The 22569-nt window shown below is 36.7% G+C and overlaps 1 protein-coding gene across 1 annotated transcript in view; it reads left to right on the top strand.

Moving 5' to 3' along the window:
* The first annotated feature begins 5189 nt into the window (after positions 1–5189).
* LOC110456128 (G-protein-signaling modulator 2-like) overlaps positions 5190–22569 on the top strand; it is a 34318-nt gene continuing 16938 nt past the window's right edge. The window contains exons 1-5 of the mRNA XM_021506689.1: positions 5190–5320; positions 18008–18228; positions 19054–19189; positions 21046–21188; positions 21879–22002. Coding sequence (XP_021362364.1) covers positions 5201–5320; positions 18008–18228; positions 19054–19189; positions 21046–21188; positions 21879–22002 — 744 coding nt within the window. The 5' untranslated portion in view covers positions 5190–5200. The remainder of the gene's footprint in view (positions 5321–18007; positions 18229–19053; positions 19190–21045; positions 21189–21878; positions 22003–22569) is intronic.

The raw sequence follows: 22569 nt of genomic DNA, 5'->3' as shown, positions 1-22569 counted from the left end.
TAAGGCTTTCTTGAAGCGCAATCTAGTAACACACATGTTTAGATATGCCTTGTGGGTGGCTCTAGAACATGATTACCTAAATAAGTTCTGTGTAGCACTTTGATTGGTTGGAGTTTTGATTGGGTCACAATAGAATACTTACCTGTGATCGTGTTTACCGAAATGGAAGATCGGGATCAAAACTTGTCAGAACCATTTGTATGCTTATGATGAGCTATTGAGGACAGTTTGATATATGGCGTTTGAGTCATGTATACAATAATTGTACCCCCTCCCCAAAGTCTACTCGTCCAAATGGCAAAAGAGACTTCAATTCATTTGGTATGCATATTGAACAACATCATTTAGGGCTGAAGAGTTTCAATGTTGTATAAAACAAATCTGGCCATACTGGCAACAGATGGGAAAGACCCAAATGGGAAATTTGGCTTAATATTTAAAAAGAAAAATATTTAAGTATGAGGTCATGTGTAACCTTAGCTGATACGTAACAACCCTGGCTCTGGTAAATTCAAAGTTGTTGACAGAGGGAGGGGAAAAGGGTGGAGGGGTTGGAATCGTTGAAAGACTTACTTTGTTGGGTAAGATAATGTTTTCCCCATTAGACAGAGATACAGTTTTCCCCACTCTTGGTCAGGGAAAGAATCTTACCCCTTGGGTTGAGATTTCTCAGTCTTACCCTCAAGGTGGGGAAATGTCATATTAAACATATTTGTACAAGTGTTTGTAGTCCAAAGGATTCAGTGTTTTATAAATATTAAGGGTGTACTGTATTTTACCGGCAATAAGCCCCCTCCCCACTTTANATGTCCTGGGAACAGGGTGGGTGCCTGCCATTAAGCCCCCCCTTAAAAAAGGACGTTTTGAATATAACCAATTGTTGGACTCCTATCTTTATGCAGGTGAAAAATGTGAAGTCGTTTGGAGAGATTTACTTGTGTCTGTGTTGTTCCTTTAAAATCTGCATCAACAGGTAGATTTAAGTCGTGTAACACCTTTCAAATTTTACAATACTGATAAGAACAACAAGCAATTATAAAATGACAATTGGTTAATTAGACCACAGGTACAGTTCAATTGTAACAACAACTTGAGATCACTGATTAGACACTCGTGGTTCTAGACACAACAAACCCCACGCTAAAATCACAATAGCGTCGCTGTGACATGTTGAGTTCCAAGCCATATTCAGAGTCTAGTTTCTGATTAAATCATCGATAAAAAAATTGAAGAAATAAATCAACTCAAAACGTTTCAATGTCAATGTCCAATTTGGCCTCACCTGCAGACGACATGTGCGCCTCGGTCCGCCGATATTTTCCTGTTTGTAAAGAGATTTTCATTGGAAAGTTACATATTATGTTACACCGAAGTATTTCCACATCAACCATGTCAAACCCTTCAAAACCTTTATTTTCATCGTAGATGACGCTGGAGAATAGATGTTTACCATCATATTCATTGCTTCAAACACGTCCGCCATTTTTATGAAGATTTTTTTTATTTGAAATTTTCTCGCACACCTTTGGTCATTACTAGGATACACTGCCGGGAATATCGAAAGTAATGACAAAACAACAATCAGAAGCCTTCTACTATACATGTTCGGGTTTGGTATAGCAACAACCCGACCTCACACTTCCTGATCAAAACCTACAGACCGAGAAACGGCATATGCCATGCGTAACAGCCTAAGGGTTAATAAACATGAAATTTTATTTGTGTCTTCTGGTTAATTGTACAACATAAACTTTTTTATGTTGAAACATTTACTGGACACTCAACAGTAGAGGTGAGATAAAATCCAAGATGGCGGACCATGTTGAAATTTTGTGAACAGGGGGGGTTGCTCGCAATTAAGCCCCCCCCCACACACACACACACACACACACTTTTGGCCCATCTTTTTTCTCAGGAGGGGGAGGGAGGTGGGGGGCTTATTGCTGGTAAAATATGGTACTCCAACTGAAAACAAAAAGGTTGGGGCGCAATATTGGAAAATAAGGTGATGGTATGGGGTGGGGGGGAGGGGATGTTAAATAAATAAAACATTGCTTCGTAAGTATAGGTATAGTATATGGTATGAAGCATTCCTATAATGTCATAGTGACAAAGAGACGTGGGTATATTGAGACGTCACAAATATCTTTTAAAGAAGACGTGGTGATATGGTCTGAGCCATGCGTTAGTTTTACCCAGAGAACAACTTGAAGTATTGTAGTATTTATATGACATAAATGGTAACAGTTGCCATAGTATGCTGTGCCAGTGTGGACTGGAAAGGGTATTGATCATCGGGCCAGGATTGCGAGGGATGGCAGGGACTGCGAACCAAACTACAGCACAGATTTATTCAGAGGTGGCATTGCTTCAGAGGAAGATATGTTTTACTAGACCAACATTTTACTTTGGAATTTGGAGTTGTTTCATATCATTGTGTAGATAAATTGGAGGTTGTTCAATGGTTTCTCCTAAACAATAACAGTTGTCAATGATACGAATGTTTTCTTACATTGTTGTTTTATCAGCAATGGAGGCTTTTCAGAAGTAAGACAGATTGACACTGTTGGAGTTGTTTCTGAATTGTATGTGCCAACATCTTCCCTATGGTGTCTGTAGGCCACAGCTAGGTCACAGTGCCCCTGAACACCAACATTTCCCGATTGAATTGCTGTGTTAGAAAGTGAGAGACTTTCGCCATTTTCTGAAGAGAAAGACGCTTAAAACTATTGTAATCTGGAAATGTCTCGCAATGTATTGGGACTTACCCGCGTGTATTCGTAATTGCTTGGAATTGTAATCTAAAAAGCTAGAAACTTCAGTACAGAATACTTTTACTGACATGACGCTCAGAGTCTTTCAGCAGAACCTGTATTCTTAGATAATCTTAGGGTATTCCTCGTGTTATATGAAACGGTAGAATGGGGAGTGTCACCCATCTGATCTTCAAGATGACATTGGTTTGACCTGTTAAATACGAAAGCATACTCTAACGTGTAACCAATCATATTCTAGCTAGTCTGTAACAGACAAGAACTTGAAGCAAATTACCGATAATATATATGTAAAAAAAGTTTTCACTCAACAACTCTTAGAATACGTTGAAAATAGTGAAACCTTAAACCACAATGTTGGATCTTGGTTTTTGAAAACCTGCTGCTAAATATAGATCAATACGAGGAGACGAGATAGATTTTTGGTATTCTGACTGGCTGTTATAACGATCTTAGAGTGATTCATTTGCCAACAGCTTTCCGCTGGTTTCAAAAGTCACTGCCTGGTGAAGGTGACTCCTGCTGCTGTTGATTCTCTACCAGATCAATGTCCAGCCACAGAATGTACATGTGAAGATATGTGAATGGGACAAGAATTCCGAGAAGATTTTAACATGTAGCCCCTGTAAGAGTACAATAGCATATACAATCTTTGTTGAAAGATTGGATAGTTTAAAAGGATTTGGCTGAATTTTACTTCAGTTTTCAACATTACAGGATATGCACTCTAAGCTTGCAGCATACCAGCATTCTTAATTAGTAGGCTCTCTACCACCTGGAGCAGTATATAAACACGTACTTGTACATACGCGGGACATCCTTCTGTAGAATGTTTCGCATTCCAAATAGCTTTACTATTGATTGCTTCAAAAGTGGAATTTAAATATTTCTGTGGCGTGGAGGGTCTGTGGGATGCGAATTGTTCTCCGAGAGTTAACGACATCATTCCGCTGAAGAATGCAGTGAAGGGATCCGCTGCACCAATTCACACTTCAGCATAAATATTTAAACATCTTTTTGAATTGTACATTGGAAGAAAATTAATCTAAATTTGTGAAGCACCATATATAATTGACTTGTCAGCAGTCATTGTGACACATGTGACAGTTGTGGCAAGGCTACCCACGTCACAGGGGGATCAGGATAGCTTTATGTGTATATCTGTATTATAAAGGTATAATGATGGGACTACAATGGGCACTATGAATGGGATTTATCGTCCCTGTAGTACCTGTGTATACTAAGTGTTGACTGAAAACCATCTCCCTCGGAGGTCGCCAATGGTATAGATACGTCTGATGGATTTCACAGCCTTTGGACAACAATTAGCACTAATGAGTGTTATGTACATTAGCCGTTGATGGACTTTGTGATATAATGGACACTAACGGCGGAACGTAATGCATATAATCGTCTGTACAATGACAACATGATCAGCTACTTTTCCCAACTTCATAGATAAAACACTGTATTTGTGATAACAGCACTTCAATACTTCACTCATGCCGGCGTTTTACAGTTCAACTAATATAATAGTAAAATCCACTGCTCTCAGATACCTTAAGACTACTTTGATATTTTGAAAACTTAAATATTTCTGAAATTGACACATTATGCTACCTGAAGCATTTCAGTGTTTTGTGCGATAGAAGCAAGATTCTTGGCTCTGAGACTGAAGTCACTTTGGTATTCTGTGTAACTAAATCTAGAATTCAACACTGCGATAGCTCACCATTTTGGTGTCTATTAGCTGAAGGTCTGAGCGGAACACATGAACACGCTACAATAGTTGGCGGATAACAACTTAAAAGTGACATTTTCACTGATGAGAGAACATAACAGTGGTTCATGAGAATACACAACACAGAAATAACTCGGTGATGTGGCACTCGTGTGAATACTAACATGTGCATAACCAGAAATACTTTTTATCCGTGGGCACCAGTTGATTACATTTCCAAAGGATTCAGCATTTCTCATAATTATACAGATCTCCAATGCCTTGCCATTGTGTTCAACCATAGCTCCATAGCGTATAAATGCTGGAAACCCCTATATCTTGTTTGTTCTGTTATTTCAATACTTTGAACACACTGAACAGACAGTACTCCATCTCTACGTAAGCTCATTTACTTTTCATCAATTTTCCATTGCAGAGTGATTTGTAATCATCTATGTAATTACACAGAATTCTTTCATTCCAATGATGACACGCTTCTAACATATAAGTAATGATTCTATAACTCGGCTACAAATTAGATGTTACATTGATCGATAGTGTTGGTGAAAAACTGTCAATTTATGCGTGGAGGCCCAGTGGACATGAGTGGACGTTGTTCGCATTGGTGGTATGTTGTGACCCTAGCGTGCGGATGTGTCTTGGATAATTCATTTGGCCATAAGCTGTCCCAGGAATAACAGACAATATGTTCTCAAAGTATACTAGACACGATCGGAGATTATCATGGCCGGGGTATCGTGCCAGGACCCTGGGCAAAATAGACGAAAACAGGCCAACACAGCCCGTCGTTATCGCTGGAGAAAAGGTATTATACATATTCATCCTATAAATTTGCATTAGAATCCTAACCAGTAAATATTTGCTATTGTTAACTTGCCTGTCTAAGTTGTCCTCCTAATGGCTCTTGCCATTTTCCCATCTAGAGGATATATTCCTCTGTCAGATTCTTATTTTTAAAAATGTTAATATACAGACATAAGCTACAAAATGTCTTTCAGAATTTGAAAGAATGTGATAAACACAAAGAGTCACATCTGACACCAGGTGTATATATATATAGTAAGATGTGTGTTGCTGTGTGATAAACACAAAGGGTCACATCTGACACCAGGTGTATATACATAGTAAGATGTGTGTCACTGTGTGATAAACACAAAGGGTCACATCTGATACCAGGTGTATATACATAGTAAGATGTGTGTCGCTGTGTGATAAACACAAAGGGTCACATCTGACACCAGGTGTATATATAGTAAGATGTGTGTTGCTGTGTGAAAAACATCCTCTATTTTAAAGGTTGTACATTTTATTCTATAAAGTAAAATATCTTTACCCAAAAATGTTAAGAACAATCCTAACAACTGAATAAGTTAAAACATATCATAGGTTTAATTGTGGCTTTGAACTTTCATACATTATTTTTAAACTACCTTCTGCCCTGTTGTACCCTTTAGTTTGATTTCAACATGCAACATTCTGAATATATGGCTTAAAAGCCTTGAAATTTCAACTTATGAGTTTTAGCCTGTAGGTAGTTTTCCCCAAATGTTAATAGGAAATACTGATCTCAGTTGTCAGCCTTAAATAAATGGGTTGCTAGAAGCTACACTGTCTTTGATTTTAATGCACTGCAAATTTATGTTTTCCCACATATATTGTATTATTCTGTATTTTCATTTTTACATAAGTGAAAATATTCAAGCTTTAGTCATTTGCTGTAAAAACCTGTTGATCTGAATTTGTGTATACATTTGGCAAATGATGAGTTCAGAATATTTCACAATCTCACTCACGTTCAAGATGCATGTCTAGAAATGTGCAGTAAAAGCTTAGAAATATCTTTTAGAACAAGAAAATTCAATCAATACAAATATTGTTGTGATATGTGTCTTCTGCAAGACAAACTTTTAAAATATGGCGAATCTGAATTTATTTATTTATTTGCAATTTGTTGTCTTAAAGAAAATGATTTGAAATGCTTCTATAAATTCTGCAGCTGCAGGAAAACAGACAGTGATGCTCAAAACCGGAATAATCTGAAATAATTTATTTACTTTGCGAGTTATTGTCTGAACGAAAATGATTTGAAATGCTTCTATGAATTCTGCAGCTGCCGAAAGCGAACAGTCTCAGTGATGCTCGCCAGCACATTTACACCGTAATTGCCATTACCGTTGATGACACAGTACATGATAACCACCTTAGAATCCATTCCTCACCAGACTTTGTGTCTGTCTTCCTACAAACAGTTGACAACAACTGGATTATAGACCACAAGACACTGCCTACCGTAGCCTGCAGACCAAAGCAAGACTCTGTACCTACTGTCTCTTGATTCAATGTATAATTTTGAGATACAATGTAGCGTACTGTACATGTATAAACAAATGCCATTGTTTCATCTCTCTCTGCAGTTGGCTTGGTTCGTATGTGTATAAAGCCATTATCTGGTGCTAGTTTGAGGCGATACTTATCAGACAAAAGTCAAGACCATTGTATTTGTTTATCAGCTGAACTGTTCAGAAGGAAACATTCATTTGATGCAATGTGATACTCTGGTAGTATTGAATCCTACCAACATCATCATTGTACTCAACAATGTTGTTTTTTTACCTTTTTTTATGTAGATGAAGATATTGATTCATTCGCAAATTAAGATCAATGAAAAATGTTTTGGCGAATTTTACCAAGATTTGTGAGATAGGACATGATTTAAACTAAAAATACCGATAAATTCATGAATATATGCAATTTTTTTGCATTGAAGGACAATTATTTCAGCAAAAGTAGAATATTAAAATGTGTAACACATACTTTTCTGCTTGCATTTCTCCAGTAAAGTGTTGTTATATATAATGGGTAGTTGGTGATACCTCATAGGTAACCAGTAAAGTGTTGTTATATATAATGGGTAGTTGGTGATACATCATAGGTAACCAGTAAAGTGTTGATATATATAATGGGTAGTTGGTGATACATCATAGGTAACCAGTAAAGTGTTGATATATATAATGGGTAGTTGGTGATACATCATAGGTAACCAGTAAAGTGTTGATATATATAATGGGTAGTTGGTGATACATCATAGGTAACCAGTAAAGTGTTGATATATATAATGGGTAGTTGGTGATACATCATAGGTAACCAGTAAAGTGTTGATATATATAATGGGTAGTTGGTGATACATCATAGGTAACCAGTAAAGTGTTGATATATATAATGGGTAGTTGGTGATACATCATAGGTAACCAGTAAAGTGTTGATATATATAATGGGTAGTTGGTGATACATCATAGGTAACCAGTAAAGTGTTGATATATATAATGGGTAGTTGGTGATACATCATAGGTAACCAGTAAAGTGTTGATATATATAATGGGTAGTTGGTGATACATCATAGGTAACCAGTAAAGTGTTGATATATATAATGGGTAGTTGGTGATACATCATAGGTAACCAGTAAAGTGTTGATATATATAATGGGTAGTTGGTGATACATCATAGGTAACCAGTAAAGTGTTGATATATATAATGGGTAGTTGGTGATACATCATAGGTAACCAGTAAAGTGTTGATATATATAATGGGTAGTTGGTGATACATCATAGGTAACCAGTAAAGTGTTGATATATATAATGGGTAGTTGGTGATACATCATAGGTAACCAGTAAAGTGTTGATATATATAATGGGTAGTTGGTGATACATCATAGGTAACCAGTAAAGTGTTGATATATATAATGGGTAGTTGGTGATACATCATAGGTAACCAGTAAAGTGTTGATATATATAATGGGTAGTTGGTGATACATCATAGGTAACCAGTAAAGTGTTGATATATATAATGGGTAGTTGGTGATACATCATAGGTAACCAGTAAAGTGTTGATATATATAATGGGTAGTTGGTGATACATCATAGGTAACCAGTAAAGTGTTGATATATATAATGGGTAGTTGGTGATACATCATAGGTAACCAGTAAAGTGTTGATATATATAATGGGTAGTTGGTGATACATCATAGGTAACCAGTAAAGTGTTGATATATATAATGGGTAGTTGGTGATACATCATAGGTAACCAGTAAAGTGTTGATATATATAATGGGTAGTTGGTGATACATCATAGGTAACCAGTAAAGTGTTGATATATATAATGGGTAGTTGGTGATACATCATAGGTAACCAGTAAAGTGTTGATATATATAATGGGTAGTTGGTGATACATCATAGGTAACCAGTAAAGTGTTGATATATATAATGGGTAGTTGGTGATACATCATAGGTAACCAGTAAAGTGTTGATATATATAATGGGTAGTTGGTGATACATCATAGGTAACCAGTAAAGTGTTGATATATATAATGGGTAGTTGGTGATACATCATAGGTAACCAGTAAAGTGTTGATATATATAATGGGTAGTTGGTGATACATCATAGGTAACCAGTAAAGTGTTGATATATATAATGGGTAGTTGGTGATACATCATAGGTAACCAGTAAAGTGTTGATATATATAATGGGTAGTTGGTGATACATCATAGGTAACCAGTAAAGTGTTGATATATATAATGGGTAGTTGGTGATACATCATAGGTAACCAGTAAAGTGTTGATATATATAATGGGTAGTTGGTGATACATCATAGGTAACCAGTAAAGTGTTGATATATATAATGGGTAGTTGGTGATACATCATAGGTAACCAGTAAAGTGTTGATATATATAATGGGTAGTTGTTGATACATCATAGGTAACCAGTAAAGTGTTGATATGTATAATGGGTAGTTGGTGATACATCATAGGTAACTAGTAAAGTGTTGATATATATAATGGGTAGTTGGTGATACATTATAGGTAACCAGTAAAGTGTTGATATATATAATGGGTAGTTGGTGATACATCATAGGTAACCAGTAAAGGAATTATTAAAAACAAAGGGACAGGAGACCTTGAAATATATGGTAAGCGTGATGGCAAACGAAGCATTAAGGGCCACGTGCACTGTATTATGGTTTTACTGTTATACAGCATTATTCAACCACTGATAAGAATGTGATTGTCAAAACATTATGTAAATTGACTTAACCCTTTCACCCCTACGTAACTTGAGTAGACTGCCATACATTTATCTGGTCGAGTCCGTTATGGTCTACAGTGGTAGATAAAATTATAGAACTATCGTATTGATGTTGAGGTCGATTGATTTTTTTGATGATCAGGATTGGACAATTCTCACAACTTCATTTTAGTTTCATCAGCAAGATGTGATCAGGATATCAGATATCAGAAATCAATGGAAGCAAAGCCTGTTGAGTTTCTAGCTGTTTCTTCATTCTGCAAGTCCTGGGTAGAAAAACTCAGGCTGCAACAGCCACTACAGTGCTTGGGCCTTTTCATTTGTCGTTTGTACATTATACACATTTTATTTGGTGTCAGTAGTTAGCCAAACTTGTTCTTACATCCTCATGTGTCAGTCTGAAGTAGAAAACTTGTTTCCTAATGTGTCTGTCTTTAGTAAGTAACTTGTTTCCTCATGTGTCTGTCTTTAATAAATAACTTATTTCCTCGTGTGTTTGTCTTAAGTAAGTAACTTGTTTCCTCGTGTGTCTGTCTTTAGTAATCAACTTGTTTCCTCATGTGTCTGTCTTTAGTAAATAACTTGTTTCTTCATGTGTGTCTTTAATAATAAACTTGTTTCCTTGTGTGTCTGTCTTTAGTAATCAACTTGTTTCCTCATGTGTCTGCCTTTAGTAAATAACTTGTTTCCTCATGTGTCTGTCTTTAGTAAGTAACTTGTTTCCTCATGTGTCTGTCTTTAGTAAGTAACTTGTTTACTCATGTGTCTGTCTTTAGTAAATAACTTATTTCCTCGTGTGTTTGTCTTAAGTAAGTAACTTGTTTCCTCGTGTGTCTGTCTTAAGTTATCGACTTGTTTCCTCATGTGTCTGTCTTTAGTAAATAACTTGTTTCCTCATGTGTGTCTTTAATAGTAAACTTGTTTCCTCGTGTGTCTGTCTTTAGTAATAAACTTTTTTCCTCATGTGTCTGTCTTTAGTAATAAACTTGTTTCCTCGTCTGTGTGTTTTTAGTAAATACAGTAACTTGTTTCCTCGTGTGTCTGTCTTAAGTAAGTAACTTGTTTACTAATGTGTCTGTCTTTGGTAATAAACTTGTTTCCTCTTGTGTCTGTCTTTACCAAGTAACTTGTTTCCACATGTGTTTCAGTGTCTGTCTTTAGTAAGTAACTAGTTTCCTCATGTTTCATTGTATGATGCTGCTTCAGATGAGATGCCCGCTTCCCTGTGTGTCTCTGGATTGGAAAGACACCCTTGTGTGTCAGTAGGGTTAGTAAGACGCCTGCCTCCCTGTGTGTCTGGGTTGGTAAGACATCCTTGTGTGTCAGTAGGGTTATTAAGACGCCTGCTTTCCTGTGTGTCTCTGCAGGGTAGATAAGACACCCTTGTGTGTCAGTAGGGTTAATAAGACGCCTACTTCCCTGTGTGTCTCTGGGCTGGTAAAACACTCTTGTGTGTCAGTAGGCCTGTTTTCATGTGTGTCTCAGTTGGTAAGACACCCTTGTGTCTCAGTAGGGTTAGTAAGACACCTGTTTTCATGTGTCTCTTGGTTGGTAAGACACCCTTGTGTGTCAGTAAGTTTGTAAGACACCTGTTTTCATGTGTGTTAGTTGGATAATAAAACACGTTTTCCTGTGTGTCTGTTATGGGGTTAATATTTCATCATATAATATCAATGTCAGTGGTTGGTGAGACTGAACTTTTTTCTGTGTGTCAGTGACAGGTTGGTCACATCTGTTTGTTGTTTGTAATTTATTTTGAGAGATAACGTGGTCATGCAATAAATGAAACAGCTGGTTTAATATATAAGTGATCAATTCATTGTGATATTGGCACTCACTAAATATGTTCCTCGTTCTACAAATTCTAGGTAAGTTACCTTTATTACATTAAATTGTTTTTCTACTTCAAACTTACAGTATTGTATTTATTTAGTTCTAATAAAATTTCATGTTAAAGTAGGTTTCTATGCAACAAATTTTCAATCAGGGAGTTTTTGGTCAATATTTTAACATTTTACAGTGAGGTATAACTGATGATTGAAAATGAGTATGCAAAATATTACATAAGAGATGAGGAAACATAACATGATGATAACCCAGGGCTTGAATACCAGCAAACTAAAAAAAAATCTTTCATATATAATCAAGAGAAGGTTTTTCTCAGAAAGTACATATCCAGAAATAAAGTGCCAGTTTGTAGTAACTTATATAGCTATTTAGCAACATTCTTAATTCTATCATATAGAAGCATTACTAGACAGTTTGAGGTGTATGCTAAATAACTTGTGTATAAACGGACTTGCATTACCATTCCCATATTATCACATTAGCGCTAAAGCATTATCTTTAACATCCAAGAATACAATGTTTAGCAATTTCAAACTAGTTTGAAAATCACTAAAGGCATATTTCACTCACATGCCGTTTACTATGTGTGGTGTGTTTGAAGACAAGAAAAGATGATTGTGTTAAGTTTTCAGACATTGACATATTTGTCGGCCAGACTGTGAGATGTAGGACCTAAAGTGGCAAGGCTTTAGAGAGGGTGATGGGAACAGTGAACCAGTCTACTGTGCATCATATTTACATAGTAGCATGCTAAACAAGCGTAATCACCATTACCTGGCATTAGGCACTCTTCTCAAACACCAATACTGTGACTGCCCATAATATAGATCAAATAAGTCTGTTTTGGAGTCGTAAAAGAAATGCTTCGTCAATCATAGTCACTGTCAGCCTTGAACATTGACGACCTTGTACAACTGCTCAATGTCATTACCACGTAATTGCCGTCTAGCCTTCACTTCTAATACAAAAGAATGGGCTGTGTGGATGGTATCAGTCATTCACCCGAATTTTATATGAAAAGTTGGTCCCATCAACTAGACTCGGTGTCCAGTCAGTGTATGATGATATTAACTCATTCACCCCTGAAAACACATTTGAACTCTTCCAATTCAAAAGTTGGAATGGTTCCTAATGAAATTTCAGGGGTGAATGAGTTAAAGGTTCAATTACTGAGGCCTTGGATGGATTTCAGAATTATTTTTCCTGGGTTCTAAATGTGTTGCCCTGTGAATGGTATTATTTATACTGTAACTAACCAAAAGTACTATCATAGTGGGTGTCTCTTTGTTAGCTCGCTAAGCAAAAAGACATTTATTTAGTGAGCTAATGCTCGGACATAGCTCTGACACAGAATCAAAAGCTACTGTCTAAACCAGAACTGTCCATTCCAGATTTTTTGTTGTAAACCATCAAAAGAGTTTGGTCCCAATAATGACCAATATATAACATTCAAGAGTAGCCTGTCTCTGATTCTGAAATAGATATCTGTAAGTTGGCAAAATTATGTGGTTCCAGATGTTTTGGGCTTAGATTGAGCTCACTGTTGTTAAAGACAGCTGAAGGAATTTTGATGGAATTTAGTGTTAAGCATCCTGGGCCCAAATGGAATTCAGGTTACACAAATGAAGTGTATGGCATCCTTTTATGGCAGAAAAACGAGGCCAAGTAAATGGCAACGATGACTTTATTCAGTTTGAACCTAGATAGCTACTGATGTTGCTCTTGACCAAGTACTGTTAGATCATTGATAATGCAGATCCAGTTGGTATATTTTGCTGTAATGTGGGGAGTTTGTAATATTGCTCTGAAGCTTGTGTAATGCCATTATACATGTATAGGAAGCTTTATTTGTAGTCACTCTGTAAAGCTTGGAATGTAACTCATGAAAAAAAGAATGTCTCTGAATATTTTTTAAGGTGACTTTGGATATTTTAAGAAGTCGCTGGATATTTTACAATGTCATTATCTTATAATTTAACTACCGTATATATCCTTCAATAATCCCAGAATCCAACACATAATATTCTCTAACTCAAAGTAGGGAGCTGGGCTGGCCCTATCAAAGTACAAAAAAATAGCATTTGATGGCATTTATACTGGACTGTAATAGATATGGGTGGGCTAATTACCAGGCATGAGCTTATTGCCGGGCAAATATAAAATATACATATGTATGAAAATGTCAATTTGGATATTTTATGAAGTCAGTTTGGATATGGATCTTGATTATGGAACTCTGTGTATGATCTTACAAGTCGCTGGTTAAATGTTGTTCCGGAAAGCTCATTAACTGCTGGGAATCACTGGTAATGTCAGTCGGCAGAACTTGTAATTTCACTGTCTTGCTCAAATGTTTAAATGTTCAATACAAATTTCATGATTTGGATCGATTATTAACTTTTGTCTAGCCCATGCGTATAAGTACGTAATACTTAATTCACTTATTCACTTTCAACAGAATTTTATTGAAATATTGTATCAGAACAGGCGTATAAGTTCGGACATCGATAAGCAAGAATGACAGATATACCTACGATATTAGTTGGGTGTAATGGAGTTTGTGTGTTAGTCCTGCCCATCCCCGTTCTGCTAGGCAGCACTTTCAATGCAAAAGCAAGTTAAAGTTGTCTGTATATTTGTTAGTGTCAAATAGCAAGATGAATGCTCTGACTTATAAAGTGAAAACATGTGTAGCCGTCTTTTTTAACTGTTCGTAAGACTCGGTTTTCTACTCTAAGTAAGGCAGAGGCACACCTTGCAGGCGGAAGTTGATCTTATAAGTGTAAGTAGCAGGTGTGTAAACAAGGCCTGATAACCCCCTCCTGGGCAATGATTGGCTGTAGACATGCATCAGACTGGACCATTCCAACACCCTGTGTAGGCGTTGAGGAAGTATACAAGATTCCACATTTGGTCCCTTGCAATAGCCTGCAGCTTGCAGTCCGATAAATCAGATTTAGAAATTGATGAGAAAGATAAACATTTCAAATTACAGGACTTCCCATCTACTTGAGCTGCTGAAGTGTATAAGAATCCCTGAAATCACATAGATATTGATTCTTCTGTACACGTTTATCTTATCTCTGTTATCAATCCCTGTAGCTGCGTTTTCCCTGTTATATAGCGGTTCGGAGGTGAGGGTCTATTACTTATTTTTTCGTATTTAACATGAATTAGTTAATTTTCAAATTAAAAAAAAAAACAGGCTTTAAAAAGTTTTTTTTTTAAATTTTAGAAATTGATAAACTAGCAATAGGTATACCATATATAGTGAACAATGGTCACAAGTTGTGGAACTTCAGGTGAATGTTCAACTTTGTTGTATTAATTACAATCAGTGATGTGGCCACATAGGGATCTTTTGATATGAAGTTTTCTAATTGATTTGCAAAATCTCTTAGCCGATATACTGTTTTAGTATATACTTTAACTGTTATGGAATTGTTCGACTTTAATCAATTCAATCATTAATCTAGTACACTCTGTAATATTTAGAGCATTCGTTATAGAATTACGTCATAGATGAAAAACAGTTAAAAGCAAAGTCAAATGAATTGGCACTAATCTTTCAACTGCCACATTCCAGGATTCGGTATTTCAAAAAAGCGAACTGCTGAAAGATGTTCACCAACCTTATGGTAACATTTTTGTTGCTTTTCCGGCGGCGTCAATATTTAATTTTTGCGTTTAACTTAGTTTCACTGAAAGTATAAGTGCTAGACCAACCATACTTGAATCATAAATGCATCTTAGGTAGTACATCTCACCCATGCATCAAATGCTGGATGTGGCCTACCTTTCATGGTCCATTGACTTTGTCAGCATCTTAATCAATGTTAATTTTTTGCGTTTAAGTGTGTTTCTCTGATATGTGTATTGATGGTCAAAGCGGGGCACAGGCGAGACATATCAATCCGAATGGCTTGTTGTTTAACCTCATACACTTTTGCCGTTTTCTAACGATGGCCTGGGAGTTGATTATGGTAGAAAGAGGTTTACCTAAAGAAACTCCTGCATATAATTGTGTACTAATAACTTGTTGAATTGAAGTATTTCCATGACACTTCATATTACACTGCCACATACACACATTTCAATATTACACTTCCACATACACACATTTCAATATTACACTGCCACATACACCCATTTCAATATTACACTGCCACATACACACATTTCAATATTACACTCTCATAGCTCCATGACATTCCAATGCTGAATTGATCTAAGATAGAAACAAGGATTACAATAAGGTATACGGACACACAATGAAAAGAAAAGGTTTTTATTTATCTATATGTAGGAGATAGCCACATCTAGTAAACAAGGCTCAAAGCGGATTACAGGACAGCTCTGTGACTATAGTGTTTAACACAGGTTTACATACTGTGAAAGGATACTACAGGTCTAAGAGTGACATTAAAATTTGGACTGCATCCCAGGGGCCACCAGATAAAAATAGGTTAGGCCGGAAATGAAAACGTTACGAGCCTCATCATATACCTTCGGTCCTTTTATAAATGTTCGTATAAAAGTAATAGTGTGCTTACACAAACATCAAAGAAAAGAACCTTTTAAGAGACCCAACAACTGAACTGATAAACAAAACAATTAATACAAAACTTCTGGTCGCTGATGAGTATCTTCTAGTTACCATGGCGGTTAAAATTGGAGCCACTTTTTAGCCAAATTAATTTCTAAGTCCATATCATTTGCAGGTTCGTTGGTTTGTCTAGTGGCCATGCTCAGTTGGTGTTTATATTTATGTACCGAACATATACAGTGTTAAAACAAAAGCATTATACTTGCCAACCTTTCAAATTGTTCAAGTGGGAATTAAAACCAACAGCAGTAAATCAATTGAGTTTAAGCAAAATAAAAGATGTAAAGAGCTGCTGATTTTAAAGTGAAAATTGTCAGTGAAAAATGAGGAGTCTTCTATCAAAATGGGGAAATTTGGTAAGTACTGTAACTGGACGAATGACTGATTTAAAACTGAATCAGTTCATGTATCATTACCTAAAGCTCAGGTCCAGTTGTTGATGAATTGGTATGGTTTGCTTGTACTTTACATTTTGATCTTCACGTCCTATTAAGAGCTATATGGTCATTTAAGGTCATGTCAGGTTTTGGTGATGGAGGAAAACCATTGTGCCCATAGAAAAACCAGCGACCTGTGACCAATTCCTGGCAAATGCCCCAGTCCATGGGAAATACAAATTTTCTTAAAGGACATTCGGCCAGGTAACTATCCGAAGCTTGCCAGACCGGAACATTTGGTTTGGTTTAATTTTGTTTAACCTCCTATTAACAGCTAAGGTCATTAAAGGACGTGCCTCCTTGTGTATAGTGTATGCGTGTGTGTATGCAGGAGACAGGGTATGTTGGTGTGCTTGCCTCCTTGTGATTGCACAGATCTGATGCCAACTTTATAGTGCTATCTCACTGAAATGCCATGCCAAAGGCACCAAACACAGCATTCCGCCCGGTCACATTATACTGACAACGGTTGAACCAGCTGTTACCATTCCCTTAAATGCTGAACATTAAGTAGGGTCAACATCTACCCATTTTAAGGACTTTGGTATGTCCCGGCCTGGGGACAGAACCCATTGCCTTCCTAAACTGGCAAACGCTCAACATTCAAGCCAAAGGCGAGGTGTTGCCAAGCAAGGAGCTAGGAAATAAAAGGTAGTGAAAAGTAGAAAGAAAGATAAAGATCCCAAATAATGCAATGGGCGCAGCAGATTTATTTTGGTCGCTTTTGTGTCCTGAAATAGAGGACACCAAAGCAAATCCCCAATGCTGCAGGGGTTTACCTCATTAGTCGCCTCCTACAATACATGCAGTGGGTAACAGCAGGTGTATTCTTTTCCCGATCCCCGACCTGCAGGGGTGTGCCAGACCGGAACAACTTTTACAGGACATTTCGGTCAGGTTAGCTTAAAAAACTTGCCAGTTCAAAGAAAATGGGGGGAAAAAACTTACAAAAATTGTTTGATGTATACAATAAATAAATTATTTTAAAATGGTTTTGGCAGTGGTTTGCCAGGTTTTGCCCCAACGTAACGAAGCATTATTCTTCATCCAATCAATGTCAATACAGGTTACCGCAACGCTTGACTGCACTGAATATTACAGGGGTATTTCAAACGCTGAAGTGACATGACTCAAGATGATTCTAAGGTAGAAAATGTACGCCAGACATTTGGTCTGGAATTACAATAGTGATTGCCGGACCAGCAGTATTTTTTACGGGACATGTCCGTCAGACCGGCATATTTCACATGGACTGCTGCCCCACATAGACCACGAACCCAAGACCCAGTGGTTGAGGGCTAGTGGTTGATGACGGGTTAGATGCCTCAACCACTCGGGCATCATGACCCCAATGATGGATGTGACCAGCATGCGATGATATATTGATAAATACTGTATGCACATTTCAGGATTCATGAGGTTTTATTTCAGGTGCTACTGTCACTTTTCAGCACTTGTATATATTTTTTGATTTATGTACCTGGTAGTTTACACCAATGCTGACCTTTGACCTTATTTTCAGATGGAATGTACCTGTATGGAGTTGGCACTAGAGGGGGAAAGGTTATGTAAGGCCGGTGACTGCCGTACGGGGGTCCATTTCTTCGAAGCTGCAGTACAGACAGGCACAGATGATCTCAAAACTCTCAGCGCCATCTACAGCCAACTTGGAAATGCCTACTTCTACCTCCAGGAATATGCCAAGGCTCTGGAATACCACAAACTTGACCTGTCACTAGCTCGGTATGTTCTAAGTACGCTTAAGACTGTCGCAGGATTGTAGGATTGCTTTTATTTATTATCGTTTGAAAATTCAGTTATTTCATACTTTTGTGTCCACCAAGTTATCAGATAAATATAATTCCATATAAAACTCATTCACCCCTGAAATTTCATAGTGAACTATTCCAACCATTGAATTGGACGGGTTCAAATGTGTCTTCAGGCTAGCTAGGGGTGAATGAATTAAATGAATTACTGATTCTAGAGATTTGTATAAGCATATGATGCTTTTGGTCAATATGCAAATGTAATCTATATAGGAATAGAACAATCAATACCTAATACATATATCTCCCTGACAAGTTCACAACCTGGAAGAATTTATTAACATGGCTATTTTGACACATGCCAGTAAACTGTGTGGCCAGTTCTATCCAGACTAGAGTGATCTCCCTTTAAACATAGGCTTCTGTGTGTGGCAAGTGGTATATAAACTGCAGACAGTGTTAGATGTAACGTGTCTATGCTGTAGAGGAAATATTTACACTCACTTCCACACTCCTGCCAATAATAAAGGAATTCCAGGGTATCTGAAAGCACAAGTATCAGAGCCAGAATGCTAATCTTTGGGAAAAAACCCACATCTCCTTGGATATTGATACCTATATATGTATGATGATATACAGCAGCTAGCGAGAAATATTTACATGTATACATCAGCACATAGAGTAAACCCTGACCACTTATCTCACGATCCCTGTGTGTAGGTAGTATATACGAGATATATTCACGGACACTAGACACTGGTTTTTTTCTCCCACTCACCTGTCGAACACTACTCCACAGAACTCTCGGTGATAAGGTTGGTGAGGCAAAGGCTAGTGGTAACCTTGGAAACACACTCAAAGTCTTGGGGAAGTTTGAAGAAGCAATAGCTTGCTGTTTACGACACTTAGACATAGCACAGGAATTAGGAGATAAGGTAAGTGACCGTATAAAAAAGTTTATAATCGTGACATGCAAATTCTCATATACTACAGCTAGTGCCTTCACCTCTTCTCTAATACTGTAGAATCAGAGATATTTGTGGAGCTCTAATTTTGTGGTTTTTGTCTTGCGCCACAAACTAGAAGCGACACTTATGTGTTGCTTTTCCGGCGACAACGGTGGCGATGGCATCAACATTAAGTTTTTGCATGTAAGTTAGTTTCTCTGAAAGTATAAGTGCTAGACCAACCAAACTTGGACCATAGATGCACCTTTGGTAGTACATCTCAACCCATGCATTAAATGCTGGATGCAGCCTACCTTTCATTCTTTGTCAGCATCTTGATATATCAACATTAAGTTATTGCGTTTAAGTTAGTTTCTCTGATATGTGCATTGATGGTCAAATTGGGGCATAGACGAGACATATTAATCCAAATGGCTTGTCTTTAAAAAAATTATCAACTTTCCATTTAAACATGAATTTGTGATAAATAAAAAATCCTGTATCAATGGAAATGAAAAGGAATTTTTGAAATATAGTTTTCCATGAATCAATGAAAACGAAGATTTTTTTCCTAAAGAATTTGAGTTAAAAATAGTTCTGGAAGTGTTGAAAAGTGTCAGCTTAGTTGTACTGTTTAAAATTGTAATTAACAGAACGATCCACATGTTGATCCCTGTATAAGGCAGGTGACTACAGTCCCTCAACTCGAGTATAGCTACAATCATGGCCTTGAAACAAAATGTGCAAACTGTGAAATTAAAAATTGATGTAACGTTTCCATATCCCTGGTCCTCTTACTGAGAATGTTTGTTTGTTAAGGGGTTAACGTCTCACAACAACTGGGGTCATGTGAGGACGGGTCCCAGAGAATGTTTAAACATGCATGAAGCATTTAGCCATCACGTACTGGTTGTCTAGGTTGAATAGTTCTAGTATATCAAAAATATGGGGAAAAAATTAATGCTTAAAATTTACGAATACCCAAGCAATCAACAACAAAATTTAAAAAACTCAAAATTAATTAATTCACAGTAGCATGATTTTATTAAATAGGAATTTTGCTTTTAAAAAAATGTCTTCAAAGGATGTTTTAATTAAGAAAAATAGCACTGCAAGGGAGGTAAAGATGATATGTTCAAGTTAAAGTATTCTGAATGCCTGATATACAGTCCAGTCTGTATTAAGAGACAACCCAAGACTTGAAATCGGTCTCTTAACAGAATATAGATATCTGCTATGCATGGTAAGCTTCAATGTGGGGAGGAGAAAATAGTGATCTCTTAAGTGTCCTCATAGCACTGCCGAAACTGTAACTACTTACTGATTAACTGTTTTTTCTGACCTCTTTCCTGTGAGTTTTCAAAATTATAAGTAGAATTTTTTAGAAATATGTCATATACTATTAGAAATATAATATTTCTAGGCATCAAAACATAGATGGATAAAACAGAAGATGAAGTATGGTTAATGTATACTTTATGTATTTATGAAAATTAAAGCAGTTCCACTTAGTTTTACTGCAGGCTTGTTTAATCATTCCTCAGAGGTGTGCCACTATCCAACTTTGTTTTAACAGTAGATTTTCTTCTAGTGTTAAGAATAACAATTTAATGATGTTGCATCTAATTTTACATCCTCTTAATGGTTGACAGACATTTTGAAAGTACACATTTTTTCTGACTTTGATTTGTTATACATTTTACAACATTGAAACTTTGAGTGTAACTTGGTATGATATGAGATAAACAACCATGACAGCCATCTTCAGAAGTTTCCAACAATGTTCCATTTGTAATCATAACTTTGTTAGCAGTTTGGGTGTCCATGAGGAATTTCTGTTGCAGGTGAGTGAGGCGCGAGCGTTGTATAACCTGGGCAACGTTTACCATGCCCAGGGAAAACACACTGGGAGATGTACGAATGAAGATCCGGGGGAATTTCCAGAAGAAGTGCGCACATGTCTTCAGAAAGCTGCTGAATACTACGAGTAAGAGCACACAAATTGTATGCTCTGCTTTTTGTAGAAAGGTGCATGTATATAGCACAGGGAAATACCTGGTTGTCTAAGTCCAGTTTTTCTACTGTCAGCAATCTTTGACTGTTTAGAAAATGTTGATCCTTTTGTCATAGGGAAAAAATGTAAATGAAATAAAAGTGTTTTTTCAAATGTTTTGACTTAATAGATGCTTAAAAATTATTTGACAGGTGTAAAATTCATAGTCGGTGTAACTGTCCAGTATAGGATCTAATGGTAATGTGATTATACACATAAGATCTGAGGTTAATGTATCTATACACATAAGATCTGATGTTAATGTATAAACATAAGATCTGTTGTTAATGTATCTATACACATAAGATCTGATGTTAATGTATATATACACATAAGATCTGATGTTAATGTATATATACACATAAGATCTAATGTTAATGTATATATACACATAAGATCTGATGTCGATGTATATATACACATAAGATCTGATGTTAATGTATATATACACATAAGATCTGATGTTAATGTATATATACACATAAGGTCTAATGTTAATGTATCTATCGGTATACACAGATCGATAGGGGGTATTGATTCTGCCTTGACCTGTTTGTTATGTGATGTTTTTACAGGATTTTCACCTTATAACAGAATTTGAAAATTGTTTACATTATTTTGCAGAGCAAATCTACAAATTGTAAAAGACCTTGGTGACAAAGCTGCCCAAGGTCGAGCCTGTGGTAACCTTGGCAACACCAACTATCTCCTGGGAAATTTCAGTGAGGCAATACAGTATCACCAGGAGGTAAGTACGCCACCACGTAATTTGTTTACCTGTTAATATGACATGTACACGCATATATACATCATATTTATTACACCTGTACAGACTGTTACCTCATGATCACCTGTCCTGAATCTAAACCAACTAATATTATGCCTAGACACAACATCTGCATCTTTTTAGGTCACCTGAGCTTTGCTCAAGTGACCTATTCCAATCGCTTTCCGTCCGTCGTCGTCCGTCGTGCGTAAACTTTTACATTATCAACTTCTTCTCAAGAACCAGTGGATGGATTTTTTTCAAACTTGGTCAGAATCATCCTTGGTAGATGAGGCTACCAAATTGTAAAATTGGGATTCCTACCCCAACCCTAGGGGCCAGGGCGGGGCCCAAAAAGGAAAAATAACCAATATTTCAAAAATCTTCTTCTCCAGACTCAGAGGTATTACAGTCATTTTCTCTGCATGGATGGAAACATCATCAGGGGCTTTATTTAAATTGTAAATTTCAGGACCCCTAAACTATCCGTTCTCCCTTGGGGAGGGGGTAAAGTTTACTATAGTTTATATAGGGAAACAACACTTTTGG

This window comes from Mizuhopecten yessoensis, unplaced genomic scaffold (assembly GCF_002113885.1).
Source record: "Mizuhopecten yessoensis strain PY_sf001 unplaced genomic scaffold, ASM211388v2 scaffold8537, whole genome shotgun sequence".
Taxonomy (NCBI): Eukaryota; Metazoa; Mollusca; class Bivalvia; order Pectinida; family Pectinidae; genus Mizuhopecten; species Mizuhopecten yessoensis.
The sequence above is the reverse complement of the archived record's forward strand: the minus strand, read 5'-3'. Positions and strand labels throughout refer to the sequence as shown.